At 35.6% G+C, this 17,081-nt stretch overlaps 1 protein-coding gene across 1 annotated transcript in view; it reads left to right on the top strand.

Annotated features, from left to right (window-relative positions):
* LOC141342115 (protein argonaute-1) overlaps nt 1-17,081 on the top strand; it is a 46,216-nt gene that overhangs the window by 13,801 nt on the left and 15,334 nt on the right. The window contains exons 3-10 of the mRNA XM_073846502.1: nt 341-461; nt 2,086-2,267; nt 8,455-8,591; nt 8,682-8,816; nt 12,377-12,464; nt 14,609-14,756; nt 14,834-14,953; nt 16,881-17,003. Of these exons, the coding sequence (XP_073702603.1) occupies nt 341-461; nt 2,086-2,267; nt 8,455-8,591; nt 8,682-8,816; nt 12,377-12,464; nt 14,609-14,756; nt 14,834-14,953; nt 16,881-17,003 (1,054 nt within the window). The remainder of the gene's footprint in view (nt 1-340; nt 462-2,085; nt 2,268-8,454; nt 8,592-8,681; nt 8,817-12,376; nt 12,465-14,608; nt 14,757-14,833; nt 14,954-16,880; nt 17,004-17,081) is intronic.

The following is a 17,081-nucleotide window of genomic DNA, read 5'->3' as shown; positions in this document are numbered from 1 at the left end:
GCATGATTAGCAAGTTGCTAGCATGTTTCTAGCATGATTAGCATGTTGCTAGCATGTTGCTAGCATGATTAACATGTTACTTGCATGATTAGCATGTTACTAGCATGTTGTTTACATGGTTAGCAAGTTAGTTTGGATGAGTTTAAATGGATTAGATATAGTATGAAGAAGGAAAGTTTTAAATAGTAAAAATATTTCACAATTTTTCAGTTTTTACTGTATTTTCATCAGAGTAATTGAGCCTTGATGTGGCATTATGTTTAGTTAGCCATTCATGATCACAAAATACTGTTTAGATCAGGTTTGCTGAAAATGGTCTCCTAAATGTGGCTCTTCACAGGGAGGTTGTGGAGTACATGGTCCAACATTTCAAACCGCAGCTCTTCGGTGACAGAAAGCCGGTGTATGATGGGAAGAAGAATATCTACACAGTTTTAGCATTACCTATAGGCAGCGAAAAGGTATGTAAAAGAGTTACCACATGCAAACTTTTTCCAGATTCAATACACAGACTATTATTTCATACACAGTGCCCTGCAAAAGTATTCATACCCCTTCATTTTTTTTCACATTTTGTTGCAGCATTATGTTAAACTTCTTTAAATTAGTTTTTCCCCACATCAATTTACACTCCATACACCATAATGATGACAAAGCAAAAACCAGATTTGCAAAGTTTACAAATTTATTAAAAATAAAACACTGAAATAAGTACATTGCATAAGTATTCATACCCTTAACTCAGTACATAGTTGAAGCACCTTTACAGCCTCAAGTCTTTTTGGGTATGATGTGACAAGCTTTGCACATCTGCATTTGACAATTATCTGCCATTCTTTGCCTCACCTTTTCACCAGACATTTTCTAGAGTCCTAGTTGTTCCAATCGTCTTCCATATGGATAATGGAGGCTACATGTTTATGTGAACCTTCAATGCAGCAGATTTTTTTCTGAACTCTTCCCTAGATCATTACCTTAACGCAAGTCTGTCTCTGAGCTCTACAGGCAGTTATCTTGGTTTTTGCTCTGATATGCATTTTCAGCTGTTAGACCTTTTCTGAGAGGTGTGTGCCTTTCTAAATCAGACTCATTCAAATGAATTTGCCACAGTTTAACTCCACTCCAAGTGTAGTAACATCTAGAAGCAATATGAATGCTCCTGAGCTAAATTTCAAGTGTCCCAGAAAAGGGTATGAATACTTATGCAACGGGATCTTTTCAGGTTTTTATTCCTAATAAATTTGCAAAGTTGTTCCAAACCTGTTTTGTACTTTGTCATTATGGTGTGTGAGATGTAGATTGATGTGGGAAAAAAGTAATTTAAAGTAGGTTAACATAATGCTGCAACAAAACAAAATGTGAAAAAAATGAAGGGGTATGAATGATTTCAGGATTTCTCTCCATATAATGGACTTCTATGGTGCCCCCAAATTTGAACTTCCAAAATGCAGTTTAAATGCAGCTTCAAAGGGCTCTAAACGATCCCAGCCGAGGATTAAGAGTCTTATCTAGCAAAACGATCAGTTATTTTATGTAACATACAAAACCAGTCATAATGGTCAATACATATACACCATTTGAAAATCTAAATAAATAAGCTTCCATTGATCTCTGGTTTGATAGGATAGGACCAAATTTTGCTGAGATGCAACTATTTAAAAATCTGGAATCTGAGGTTGCAAAAAATCTAAATATGGATAAATATGTTCAAATGAAGTTCTTAGCAATGCATATTACTAATGAAGAATTAAGTTTTGATATATTTACATTAGAAAATATCTTCATTGTACATGCTCTACTTAATATCCTACTGAAAAATCAATGCAATATATTGTTGGCTATTGCTACAAATACACCCGTGCTACTTATGACTGGTTTTGTGGTCCAGGGACACATTTATGATTTTTGATCGTTTAATTTAAAGTTTTCATTTCAATTAGTTCCAATTCATTCATTCGTTTCAATGAATCAGTTCTGTAACTATAACTGTGATTCATTTCAGAGCATCCATAGCCTTCAGTGTAAGTAATGTAATGTAATTAATGTAAGTTATTCTCATGCTGGGCCTGTCATCTGCTGTTGTAGGTTGATTTCGAGGTGACCATCCCTGGTGAGGGGAAGGATCGCATCTTTAAAGTGTCTATACGCTGGCTGGCCAAGGTCTCATGGCGGCTGCTGCAGGAAACGCTGGTCAGTGGACGTCTGCAGGTCCCGCTGGACTCTGTCCAAGCCCTCGATGTGGCCATGAGACACCTGGCCTCCATGAGGTATGCAAGTCACAGACAAACATTAGGGGGTTAACAATTCACTTGTGTTATTAAAGGTGCCATAGAATGCATTGATACAATATTTTAAATTGTTCTCTGATATCTACATCGAAGGTATATGGCATAGGAAAGGGCAAAAACTCTCCAGAAACGGTCCATTTACAACCCTAGGATTTGTCCCTAGAATGAAATGGTCTGTTATTACCTTATTTGGAATGTTCATGAATATTAATGATGAGCTCTGCTCTGATTGGCTGTTTCACAGAGCGGCTCATTTCAGTAGCTCGCACATGGAGGAAAATATATATTTAATCTCGGAGCTGGAGCCGCTATTAATATGCGGGGCATAGAAACTGACTTTTTGAATGCACCATCATTGTACTTTCACTTTTGAATTGTAAATGCCATGCTCTGTATAACTTTATACTACAGCGGCAGTACTTGCCACAAATTTTTACAAGTTTAGATGCTTGTTAGTGATGCTCAGGATCTTTAAATCATTGGCCATAGTCCATGCAGTCATCTCTTCTTACTCTGTTTATGTGGTAAGTGAAATCTTATGTACTGCAATGTCACAGGCTACCGCTAGCAAAAAGCTAATCATATACCTTTAGTGGCTCGCCTTATTTTATTAGACCATGTTAATTGTTTTCCTTCCCTTTCTGAGTACAGACACCAACCATCTCTGCACTTAACATCCCCTGAACAACCTGGAACATAACATTTATTCCCGTAATCTGCCATTTTCACTATTGTCCTCGCTTTGTTTTTTTTTTCACAATAGCCTATCTGCAGAACGTCTGATGATTGGTCTATGCAAATGTTGGGGGCGTGACTATTAATGATCACGACTCTTACGTAATAGTCGCTGTTATGTTAGGATTGACCTATTTTTCAGTGGTCTTTTGCAAACACATGTCATGTCCATGTACACAACTGTTATTATTCAACTATGCCAAGGTGAATACAGTTTTCCATTCTATGGCACTTTTCAATTATTTAAATGCGAGAATTACTGAAGAAATGATGGGGTGTTGTTTGCACCCTTGGATCTAAGTGGTCATGGAAAACCTAGAAATTATAGGGCCAAGTTGCGTTTTTTTTTAATGAGAGGCTTAAAAGAGAAGTTCACTTCCAAAGAAAAAATTTACAGATATTTTACTCACCCCCTTGACATCCAAGATGTCTTTCTTTAGTTGCACAGAAATTATGTTTTTTTGTGGTAAACATTTCAGGATTTCTCTCCATGTAGTGGACTTCTACGGTGCCCCAGAGTTTGAACTTCCAAAATGCAGTTTAAATGCAGCTTCAAAGGGCTCTAAACGATCCCAGCCAAGGAATAAGGGTATTATCTAGTAAAACGATTGGTTATTTTCTAAAAGAATTTACAATTTATGTACATTTTAACCTCAAATGCTCATCTTGTCTAGCTCTGTGGCAACACTGTGTATTCTGATTCAAGGCAGTTAGGGTATGTCGAAAAACTACCATCTTATTTTTTCCTCCAAATTCAAAATCATCCTGCATCGCTGCAGAAGTACCAACCCAGTGTTTACAAAGCAAACAAGCAAAGAAGGTCAAATGCACTTTACAAAAAAAAAGGTAAAACAGCGTTGAAGGACAATTTTGAAGTTGAGAAGGAGAGGATAAAATGAGAAAAATTTCGACATACCCTAGCTGTCTTGCAAAGAGTATGCATGTGCATCTCAGAGCTAGACAAGATGAGCATTTGTGGTTAAAAATTTAATAAATGTAAAAAAAAATTAAGAAAATTACAAATTGTTTCACTAAAGTCCTTTATTCCTTGGCTGGGATTGTTTAGAATCTTTTGAAGCTGCATTGAAACTGTATTTTTAACCTTCAATCTGTTGAGCACCATTGAAGTCCACTATATAGAGAAAAATCCTGGATTTTTTTTCTCTCAAAAAGCTTAATTTCTTTGCGCCTGAACAAAGAAAGACAGGAATATTTTGGATGACATTGGGGGTGAGTACATTATCAGGGAATTTTTATGCTGAAAGTGGAGTAATTCTTTTAAAGCATCAATTACAAATCCTGCCGATGTATGCACTATGTATCAATCTTGAAACTCTAATTTTTATTTTAGTTTTATTAAATTACTTAGATGCGAGAATAATTGGAGAAGCGGTGTGGCGTTGTTTGCACTCTTGCAACTCTGCATCAGATAAGTATGATTTAAACCATGCCAATACACTTCCACGAATGCCGACGTAATTCTCTAGTCTGTTCAACAGAATGTTGTGGTCAATAGTGTCGAGTAGCAAGATCCAGTAGCACTAATAGAGAGATACAACCATGATCTGATGATAAGAGCTGGTCATTTGTAACTCTAATAAGAGCAGCCTGAGTACTATGATACGATCTAAAGCCTGACTGGAAATCCATACAGATACCATTTGTCTAGTATTTTGACAGAAAAGGGAGATCCGTGATTGGTTTGTAATTAAAGGATTAGTTCACTTTCAGAACAAAAATTAACAGATAATTTACTCACCCCCTTGACATCCAAGATGTTCATGTCTGTCTTTCTTCATTTGTAGAGAAGTTGTTTTTTAGGAAAAACATTTCAGGATTTCCCTCCATATTGTGGACTTCCAAGTTTGAACTTCCAAAATGCAGTTTAAATCCAGCTTCAAAGGGCTCTAAATGATCTCAGATGAGGAAGAAGTGTGATATCTAGAAAAATGATTGGTTATTTTCAAAACAAATTGAAAATTTATATACCTTTTAACCTTAAATGCTCGTCTTGTCTAGCTCTGTGGCAACTCTGTGTATTCTGTTTCAAGACATTATGTCAAAGAATTCCCATCTCGTTTTCTCCTCCAACTTCAAAATCACCCTACATCGCTGCAGAAGTACCGACCCAGTGTTTAGAAAGTGAACAAACAAAGAAGATCAAATGCCCTTCACAAAAAAAGGTAAAACAGCGATGTAGGGCAATAAAGTCATTACTGCTGTGCTGTTTGGAAAGTCAACACCTGTTGATGCTTTACATTATTTTAATTTAGCCACTGTATTGAATAAATACCTGGGTTTCCCTGCTGAAAAAAACAGCTAATACCAGCCTAGGCTGGTTGGCTGGTCTTAGCTGGTTTAAGCTGGTCTCCCAGCCTGGTCAGGCTGGTTTTAGCTGGTGGTTTCCCAGCCTGACCAGCTAAGACCAGCCTGGCCAGGCTGGAAAAGTGGCCAAAACCCCTCTAAAACCAGCCTGCCTTCCAGGTATGACCAGCTAAAACCAGCCAACCAGCCTAGGCTGGTTTTAGCTGTTTTTTTTCACCAGGGTTGTGTTTTTTTTTTTTTCTAAAAGAGTCAAAGTAGTCAGATCTAGCAGTTTTTAAGGATTTCTGTAGGAGAAAGTACTTTCCCTCCATGCAATACGAAATACCTGTAGTTTAGTTTCTTCTAGCTGCGCTTCATTTTATTTCTGGCTTTGATGCTTAAAGGAGTTCACTTCCAGAACAAACATTTACAGATAATGTACTCAACCCCTTGTCGTCCGAAATGTTCATGTCTTTCTTTCTTCATTCGTAAAGAAATCGTGTTTTTTTTTTTTTTTTAGCAAAACATTTCAGTATTTCTCTCCATATAATGGACTTCTATGGTGCCCCTAAATTTGAACTTCCAAAATGCAGTTTAAACGCAGCTTCAAAGGGCTCTAAATGATCCTAGCTGAGGGAGGAGGGTCTTATCTAGCAAAACAAACAGTTATTTTCTAAAAAATAATTACAATGTAAATACTTTTTAACCTCAATTGCGTGTCTTGTCTAGCTCTGCTAGAGGGTCAAAAGCATATAAACTGTCAGTTTGTTTAGAAAATAACTGATTGTTTTGCTAGATAAGACCCTTAAAAGATAACTGTTGCCAAAATGCAACCTGGGTTTACTGTAAACGAGACAAACTTATATGGAAAATAGGGATGCTCATTTCGGTTAATTTCCCTGACCGACAACCGCTGCTCGTTATCCGAACATTAACCGTTAACTGATAAAATTTGAATAATAAATTAGTTTAAAATAAAAATAGAATGCACGAGTATCTGTGATGATACATTAAAAATACAAGCAAATGTTTTATTTTAACGTGCAAACAGCAGCATACAGAGCAACAACAAAAACTGTATTGACATATACTCAAATTATCACGCATCAGCAGCGGTTCTGAGAACAGAGAAAATCTGAATGAAAAAAAATAATAATAATATAAATAGGCCTACACTAAATATGTATAAATTAAATTACTACCTAATTAAGATGACAAACTAAAACACACTGAATCCTTTTATGCGCTTTGAAGAACTGTACCGGTCTTATTCTTCTCGTCGGACATAAAAATATATAGCAGGCCAGCCAATACCTCAGTGTGCCTAGTTTTTAACATGTCCACATGCTGTACGGATAGGCAGGACCGCTGCCTGTTAACTCTTAGATCCGCGAAAAAAACACCATCACAAAAACCCTTTCAATTTGCGGTTCGGGACTTCCATCCACTGTCATATGCGTGTGGAGGAGCGTGTGTTTTACAGCGTTCAGCAATAGCCAATCACAGACATGTATGTTGATTTGATGATCAGTGGCCAATCAGAGGAGGCTATGTTGCAATCCACTCACCAACCAAAGTGCCGGTTTCAGTTTTACTGATTTCTACACTTTCGCGAACTCTCTTATTAAAACAAAGAAAGTGTTGGCATTATATAAATAAGAGATTACTTGTGCAGTGTAAAGGTTATTTTATTACTTTTTAATAACTTTATGAGATTGCGATGAATTACTCTAGGATGAGTGATAGCTATCCAGTGATTGTAATGGGAGCACCTGTTGCGCACTTTCTAGACTATAATTCATTCAGAATTTGAATACATTCACTCACGGATTCTCTCTCTAATAATCCAATATCGCCTCTTGCCATTGAGTTGCATATACTACATCAGTTTACTAAGTAAAGGTGAAGCGAAATATGTCTGTACAGCCACACTGCATGTGTCGACACGCGCGCTTGAGTAAACAGATAACTTACAAATAGCATTATTTCTTTCACCATGCAGCAAACGTAAAAAAAAAAAAAAAAAAGGAATAGAAAAAAACCCTTTTAAACCGTTTAACTGATAGTAATAATCGGTTAAAATTCTTACTGTCGGTTAACGGTTAAACGGTCAATATGAGCATCCCTAATGGAAAAGCATAATTACGACAAACGAGCCATTTTTGAAACTACCATGACACTTTGCCCGAAGTATCGCCTGGGTCTCTACACATGAACTCCAGCATTGAGAACATTGTTTGTGTACACAGAGTTTACTAAAAAGAAAGGTTTTGAACAACTCACTTTCACTGTTTGGGTTTCCGCTCGCGGCCGTCTTGCCAGTCAAGAGGTGTCGATCTCCGAATGCGAGGATGGATAGCTCCTAAAGCATATTTCCATATAAATGCACGGCTAATTCGTTGTTTTGTCGCAAGTGAAAAACAATATTAAACTTCTTGTTGTAAAAAGAGCCTCATATAAGCCTAACATTTCGTCATATGGAGTCCATTCATTCGCATTCGGAGATCGACACCTCTTGACTGGCAAGACGGCCGCGAGCGGAAACCCAAACAGTGAAAGTGAGTTGTTCAAAACCTTTCTTTTTAGTAAACTCTGTGTACACAAACAATGTTCTCAATGCTGGAGTTCATGTGTAGAGACCCAGGAGTTACTTCGAGCAAAGTTTCATGGTGTGTCGAGCCGCCTTAGTGTTGTAAAAATATCGATTTTGATGCGCTCAAATGTATGCCCCTAGTACTCCCATTCACCGGCCACTGACCACAAAACGAAATCACGGTCAATCTCAAAACGGCTCGTTTGTCGTAATTATGCTTTTAGATATATATTTGTCTCGTTTACAGTAAAAAAACAGCCCAGGTTGCATTTTGGCAACAGTTATCCTTTAATCCTTGGCTGGGTTCATTTAGAGCCCCTTGAAGCTGCATTTAAACTGCATTTTGCAAGTTGAAATTTGGGGGCACCATAGAAGTCCATTATATGGAGAGAAATCCTGAAATGTTTTCCTCTAAAAACTTGATTTCTTTACGACAGGAGAAAGAAAGACATGACCATCTTGGATGACAAGGGGGTACATTATCTGTAAATATATCTTTAACTCTCCTAACTGTCGTGACCATCCTGTCTGCAGGTACACTCCAGTGGGACGCTCCTTCTTTTCCCCTCCTGAAGGCTACTATCATCCTCTGGGTGGAGGCAGAGAGGTGTGGTTCGGCTTCCATCAGTCTGTTCGGCCGGCCATGTGGAAGATGATGCTGAACATTGACGGTATGACATGACCTCTTTTATCTCTTGGTTGCTTATTGTGCTTAAATACATGATGTATGAATTAAAACTCTCCTTTTCTGCTGTTCTCAGTATCTGCAACAGCCTTTTATAAAGCTCAGCCTGTCATCGAGTTCATGTGTGAAGTATTGGACATCCGTAACATCGACGAACAGCCGAAGACGCTTACTGACTCGCAAAGGGTTCGTTTCACAAAGGAGATCAAAGGTGGGTTTCTGAACAGCTTAGCAACATTCTAACAATCAAAACAATATACCCTGGCAACCATTACTAAGAACACTTTTGGAAACTGCATGGTAACCAGTGTTGTTTTCGTCAACGATGACGATGACGAAATCATTTTGTTGACGCCACTTTTTTTCATGACGATAACGAGACGATGACGAGATAAAAATGGCTCGTTGATGACTAAAACATGACGAGACGTGTGTGAGTTTTCGTTGACGAGACGAGAATAGACGAAAATGTTAGTGGGTGGTCCGTCAGACGTTTAAAATGCATGACATTTCCGCTTATTGTGCATGCCAATTAAAACTTAAAAAGTATCTGACGCTATGGCAAGCCATTTTAGCATTAAATACTCTTTGCTATACTAGTATGGCAAGCCGTTTTACCATTCCATCCTTGTTTGTCTTTTATGTTCTAAATTCCTTCATTATTGTAATTATTGGTGAAAATAGTCGATCCGGAAGCTCACATTGTGTTGAACTATAGATCTGCTATTTTCACAACTTATAAGTGACACTACCCAACAGCAAAATACTAACTGACCTACATTAATTTGTTAAAAGTCTACTTTTTTCCCTTTTTTTTGACTAAAACTAGACTAAAACCTTTTTGACTTTTCGTCGACTAAAACTAGACTAAAACATTTTTGACTTTTCGTCGACTAAAATTGGACTAAAACTATCACAGAAGTGACTAAAATCTGACTAAAACTAAGAAGCATTTTAGTCCAAAAGACTAAGACTAAGACTAAATCTAAGATGGTTGTCAAAAACAACACTGATGGTAACAGCTGATATTTATTAGAAAACATAGTGTTTTTAACCTTCAGCTACTTTACAGGGGTTAACCAAGTCAAATTTCTGTATAATTTAGGCACAACAGAGAAAAACAAAACATAAAGTTGGTTCGTTTTTATTGTTTTTAATTAAATAGTGGTTTACTGAATGAACTATATTTCTGTCTTTACATAAAACAGGTCTTTTATTATAGTTTCAGCCAGCTGTTTCTGTTGTAAATAGTGGAATAGATTCACTGCAATTTTTTTGTCTTGTTTCCAGCAAAAATATCTAAAAATTCGTAAATCATGAAGGATTTTCTAGACTAATACAAATTATTGTCTTGTTTTCAGAACAAATACTCAAAATTAAATGTGTTTTTGCTTGAAACAAGCTAAATAATCTGCCGATGGGGTAAGAAAAATAATCTTGTTTTCTGTTTGAAATAAGATTTTTTTTGCTTATCCCATTGGCAGATTATTTTGATTGTTCTAAGCAAAAATTTTTCTTCTGTTGTTCTAATTAAAATTTTTTACTTGTTTTTTCTGTTCATTTTTACTCATCAAATAGTTTTTTACAAGTCAAAATTAAGTGAGTGTTTGCTTAGAACAAGCAAAATAATCTTCCAATGGGGTAAGCAAAAAAAACAAGATTATTTTTCTTACCCCACTGGCAGATTATTTTGCTTGTTTCAAGCAAAAACACACTTAATTTTAAATATTTGTTTCTGAAAACAGGACAATAATTTTTATTAGTCTAGAAAATCCTTCTTGATTTAAGAATTTTTAAATATTTTGGCTGGAAACAAGAAAAGCATATTTTGCAGTGTTTGAAGTTCTGCCATCATTGGATGCCAAATATTTTAGCAAAATATATATTTCAGTCAGAAAATATTTTATATATATTTTTTCAGGCATGTTTTAATTAACATAGTTCTGTTGCGCAGCATCTTATTTAACAAAAAAAAAGTAAAAATATATTTTATTGAAATTTTTTCATTTGAATACCTTTTAAAATTTGTATTAATTAATTTCATTAGACACAATTTGTGTTGGAAAAATTATATTAAATCACATAAAACACAGAACACAGACTTGAGGGAAAAAATAAAACAGATTTGATGAGGCCTTACATTAAAAGGTTGCTACTTTTTAATTGTGAACAAACAAAACAAACATAAAATTGGTTCATTTTTATTTTTTTATTAAATAGTGCTTTACTGAACTATATTTCTGTCTTTACATAAAAAAAGGTCTTTTATTATTGTTTCAACCAGCTGCAACACACTCATCGTTTCGAGTGCGTTGTTGCAGTTTTATGTTTCTGTTGTAAATAGTGGAATACATTCACTGCAAAAAATGCTTTTTTTTACTTGGACTTTTTGTCTTGTTTCCAGCCAAAATATCAAAAAAATTCTTAAATCAAAAAGAATTTTCTAGACTAATAAAAAATTGTCTTGTTTTCAGAAAAAACAAGTCAAAATTAAGTGAGTTTTTGCTTAGAACAAGCCAAATAATCTGCCAATGGGGTAAGAAAAATGATCTTGTTTTCTGTTTGAAATAAGATTTTTTAGCTTACCCCATTGGCAGATTATTTAGCTTGTTCTAAGCAAAAACTCACTTCATTTTGACTTGTTTTTTTTTCTGAAAACAAGAAAATAATTTTTACTCGTCTAGAAAATCCTTCTTGATTTAAGAATTTTGGCTGGAAAAAAGACAAAATCTAAGTAAGAAAAGCATTTTTTGTCTTCATTGGATGCAAAATATTTTAGCAAAATATATATTTCGGTCAGAAAATATTTTAAATATATTTTTTCATCCATGTTTTAATTTACACATTTCTTATTTACCTTTTAAAATTGTCAAAGTTTTATTAATTAATTTCATTAGACACAATTTGTGTTGGAAAAAATCTATTAAATCACATAAAACAGGACAAAAAAATAAAACACAGAACACAGACTTGAGGGAAAAATAAAACAGATTTTAAGAGGTCTTACATTAAAAGTCTCTGTTCATTCTCAAGGTCCACCAAACATGTGGAAATCTCCTTCCCCATTAATGGTAAATATTATTATTGTGATAAATATTAATATTGTCTATTAAAGTACATTTGCCAATATTACCCAGTCCTACTAAATTTCAAATAACTTTCCACACACAGAAGTTGTGCACATCCAGTGGTTAAAACAACACTGCATTCATTCGCTACACATGCATTGCAAACAGAAAAACGTGTACCGAACGTTTCCGTACGAATGCGTGTACCATTACACCCTTAATAGTTTGGGATGAGGTTTCAGGTGAGGTCATTGGATGATCTCAGCGTCCGGCCATGGTTATTTCTTGTAATTCGAATGAGTCATTTTGATATCATGCTTTTGCACAGACATCGATTTGGAAATCAAATGATGCAATCCTGAATTTTGACAATCTTCATGCATTCCAAGAGGAGTTATTGTGGTTGCGGCCTTTCATTTTAGTCTTATAGTGAAGACTGTAATTACTGCTGTGGCTGGAAGTGGCGCCCAGTTTATTTACCTAACGCTGCTGAAATGGTGCTGGTTTTCTGGTGCAGGAAACTGCAAAATAAAGTGCCTGCATGATGAAAACATAACAGAAAATTGGACGCTTTAAGTATAGTTAATGTATTTGATTGATTGATTTATTTGTTCATTTTTGGATTTAATTGTTGTTGTTTTGAAAACCTTAAAAAAATGACAAGCTTAATAATGCTGGTTACCATTTGTTTTGTTGGTGTCAGGTCTGAAGGTGGAGGTTACGCACTGTGGTCAAATGAAAAGAAAGTACCGCGTCTGTAACGTCACACGTCGCCCTGCTAGTCACCAAACGTGAGTGTTGTGATGCCAGACTTTCTTTGAAGTCTTTAACATTCATAGATATTTTGTTTTTCATGATGTTTATTCTTTGAGTCAGTAATTAGTCTTGGTTTGTTAAGTTTTGATATGTAATGAATTTTCGGCAACTGAATATATTCAACATTTGAGTTTTCAAGTTCGGCCAAACAATAGTTTTTGGTGGGCTAAAGTCATTGATTTGTTTAATTAGCACTTTTTTAATGGTTTGTTTTTTGGGCTGCAAAATTTTGAACAATTTTGGAAACTTTCCAAATTTGTTTGGAAAATGTAAAATTTGGGGGGAATTTTTGGACAGTTTCCTGAAATTTTCCAAAACTTTTCAATTCAATATATTTTTTACTTACACTCTTAAAAAAGGTTCTTTATAGGCATTGATGGTTCCATGAAGAACCTTGAACATCCATGGAACCTTTCAAATGCAGAAAAGGTTCTTTCTAGTCAAAAAAGGTTCTTTAGATTTAAAAAAAAAATCAAAATAGTTTCTTCCTTTATTTTTAAGAATGTATGTTGTTTTTATTATTTAATGTATGTTTGAATAAATCTGTCATGAAAACTAGTTTTTATGACAGCCACTGTTCAATTTTAAGTAGAAACATATTACATATATACAGTCAAGCCCGAAATTATTCATACCCCTGACAAATTCTGACTTAAAGTTACTTTTATTCTGCTTTTATTTTTTTGACCGGAAATGACACAGGCTTCTCCCAAAAGATAATGAGACGATGTACAAGAGGCATCATTGTGGACAAAAAAATATTTCTCAGCTTTTATTTACATTTGAACAAAAAGTGGCATCTCCAAAATTATTCATACCCTTCTCAATGATCAATAGAAAAGCCTTTATTGGCTATTACAGCAATCAGACGCTTCCTATAATTGCTGAGCAGCTTTTTGCATGTCTCCAGTGGTATTTCTGCCCGTTCATCTTTAGCGATGAGCTCCAGCTCTTTCAGGTTGGAGGGTCTTCTTGCCATCACCCTGATCTTTAGCTCCCTCCACAGATTCTCAATTGGATTTAAGTCAGGACTCTGGCTGGGCCACTGCAAAACATTAATGTTTTTGTCTGATAACCATTTCTTCACCACTTTTGCTGTGTGTTTTGGGTCGTTGTCGTGCTGAAATGTCCACTGGTGCCCAAGGCCAAGTTTCTCTGCAGACTGCCTGATGTTGTTGTTGAGAATGTTGATGTATTGCTCCTTTTTCATGGTGCCGTTTACTGTGAGTAGGTTCCCTGGTCCACCGGCTGAAAAACACCCCCAAAACATTAGGATCCCAGCACCATGTTTGACAGTGGGGATGGTGTTCTTAGGGTTGAAGGCTTCTCCTTTTTTACGCCAAATGAAGGCTACATCATTGTGGCCAAACAATTAAATTTTTGTTTCACCTGACCATAAAACAGAAGACCAGAAGTCTTCTTCTTTGCCCAAATGAGCATTTGCAAAGGCCAAGCGGGCTGCTTTGAGATGTTGCCACCAGCAGAGCCCAGATTCATCAGGATGGCCTTGGTGGTGATCCTTGATTCTTTTTTTACCTCTCTCACTATCCTCCTGGCCAGCACAGGTGTCACTTTTGGCTTCCGACCACATCCTCTGAGATTTTTCACAGTGTGGAACGTCTTGTATTTTTTAATAATACTTTACACTGTAGCCACTGGAACTTCAAAACATTTAGATATGGTCTTATAGCCCTTTCCTGACTTGTGAGCAGCCACAATGCGCAGCCGCAGGTCCTCAGTGAGCTCCTTTGTCTTAGCCATGACTGTCCACAAACCAACAGCAGAGAGCTTCTGTTTTTCACCTGTTGAGTTGATTAAAGCAGCTGTTCCCAATGAATCAGGGTAATTAGGATGGAACAGCTTGGACTATTTGGAATGGTATAGAACTTTGGATTTCCCCATAGACTGTGAGTTTGCAAAGGGTGTGAATAATTTTGGACATGCCACTTTTTGTTCAAATGTAAATAAAAGCTGAGAAATATTTTTTTCCACAATGATGCCTTTTGTACATCGTCTTATCTTTTGGGAAAAAGCCTGTTTCGTTTCCGGTCAAAATTTGCTAGGGGTATGAATCTTTTTGGGCTTGACTGCATACGTTTCTTATCACTCTTGTCTCCAGGTTTCCCCTGCAGCTTGAGAGCGGACAGACGGTGGAATGTACCGTGGCTCAATACTTCAAACAGAAGTACAACCTGCAGCTCAAATACCCCCACCTGCCCTGCCTACAGGTGGGCCAGGAGCAGAAGCACACCTACCTGCCCCTGGAGGTCAGTCCTGTCATCTGTATGGTTAGAACAGCCATAGAAGACGTTCTCTGTTCTGATATGGTTTGATCTTCTCGTAGGTGTGCAATATTGTAGCAGGGCAGCGGTGCATCAAGAAACTGACAGATAATCAAACCTCCACCATGATCAAAGCCACAGCGCGATCAGCTCCAGACAGACAGGAGGAGATCAGCAGACTGGTGAGTGCTGACCTCTAGTGTGCACATGGGAAGCATGCCAGCTTTTACAAAGAGTGAGCACTGGCTAGTGCAATGTTGTCATGGATACTTAGCCAGAGTATTTTTACCCATAGGATAATGTAGTGCTGGAAAATACAGTAAAAAAGAAATAAATGCATGTTTATCAGCCTTTGGATGATATGTGTACATCTGAACAGCTATGCATTCAGTCAAATAGTTCTACAACATATATGTGACCCTGGACCACAAAACCAGTCTTAAGTAGCACAGGTATATTTGTAGCAATAGCCAAAAATACATTGTATGGGTCAAAATTATCGATTTTTCTTTCATGCCAAAAATCATTAGCATATTAAGTAAAGATCATGTTCCATGAAGATATTTTATAAATTTTCTACTATAAATATATAAAAACTTGATTTTTGATTAATAATATGCATTGCTAAGAACTTCATTTGGACAACTTTTAAGGCGATTTTCTCAATATTTAGATTTTTTTGCACCCTCAGATTCCAGGTTTTCAAATAGTTGCATCTCAGACAAACATTGACCTATTTTAACAAACAATATATCAATGGAAAGCTTATTTACTCAGCTTTCAGATGACGTAAGAATCTCAATTTTGACAAATTTACGCTTATGACTGGTTTTGTGGTCCAGGGTCACATATATAGTCAAATTTGAAAAATCACAACATTATAGAAAACAGCATCCTTTAAAATAATATTCTGGAAAATTCTGAGCATCTCTATTTATGCATGTACACTACCAGTCAGATGTTTTGAATAGTATGATTTGTTTTTAAAGAAGTCTCTTTATCTGATCCAAAGTACAGTAATATTTTAAAATATTTTTGCTATATAAAATATCTGTTTTCTTATTTATATTGTTCTAATTTATTCCTGATTTCAAAGTTGCATTTTTAGCATTTTTACTCCAGTCTTCAGTGTCACACTATGCTTCAGAAATCATTTTTTGATATTCTGATTTGCTGCTTAAAAAAAACTTTTTTTATTATTATGTTGAAAACAGCCGAGTAGAATTTTTTACGTTTTTTTCTTATGAATAGAAAGTTCAGAAGTACAGCTTTTATTTGAAATAGAAATGTTTTGTAACATTATAAATGTCTTTATCATAATGTCTTTTGATCAATTTAAAGCGTCCCAAGTAAAAGTATTAATTTCTATAATTTCTTTCTCTTTATATTTCTTTCTATTTATTTATCAAAGAATCTTTGGAAAAAAAGATACTCAGCCGTTTTAAATATTGATAAAAGTAATAATATTTTTTTCTTGAGCAGCAAATCAGCATATTAGAATGATTTCTGAAGGATCATGTGAATGGAGTAAAGATGCGGAAAATTCAGCTTTGCATCACAGGAATAAATTACATTTTAAAATATAGATAGAAATCAGTTTTTTTTAAATAGTAAAAATATTTCACAATATTACAGCTTTTGCTGTATTTTAGATAGAATAAATGACTTGGTGAGCAGGAGAGACTTCTTTAAAAGCATTACAAATCTTACTGTCCAAAAGCTTTTGACTGGTAGTGTATGCAAAAAAAATCTTGATATTTATGCATTTGCTATTCAATTTTTCAATCAAATGAACCACAGTTTTAACCAAAGATACATATTCACCACATTTGAAATTTGTAATGTGAAAAATGTTAATGTATGAAAAGCATCTGTAAAGTATATTCTGGATTAAATATATGACATGACCACAGCTTTCTCAAAGTAATGCACAATTTACAGATCAATTCTTATAAAATGGAGAGATTTTTTTCTCATTCTCGTCCATCCTGTTTCAGTCAGTAATTAATCAAATTCTGGAAGTAAATGGGTTTGAATGGTGTTTCATGTTTGAGAGACATTTTCATAATCTTCTATCTTTTTTTCTTTTCTTTTTTTTTTACTGCTCAGATGAAGAACGCTAACTTCAATCTAGATCCCTACATTCAAGAGTTTGGAATCAAGGTGAAGGACGACATGGCCGAGGTGACTGGAAGAGTCCTTCCTGCTCCCATCCTACAGTACGGCGGTCGGGTAAGAGCCGTTTTACTGTATTTGAATTGAAGCTCACATATATCCTGTTCTACTTCCTGTTCTCAAATGGTAGATCAT

Source organism: Garra rufa, chromosome 9 (assembly GCF_049309525.1).
Source record: "Garra rufa chromosome 9, GarRuf1.0, whole genome shotgun sequence".
NCBI lineage: Eukaryota > Metazoa > Chordata > Actinopteri > Cypriniformes > Cyprinidae > Garra > Garra rufa.
The sequence above is the reverse complement of the archived record's forward strand: the minus strand, read 5'-3'. Positions and strand labels throughout refer to the sequence as shown.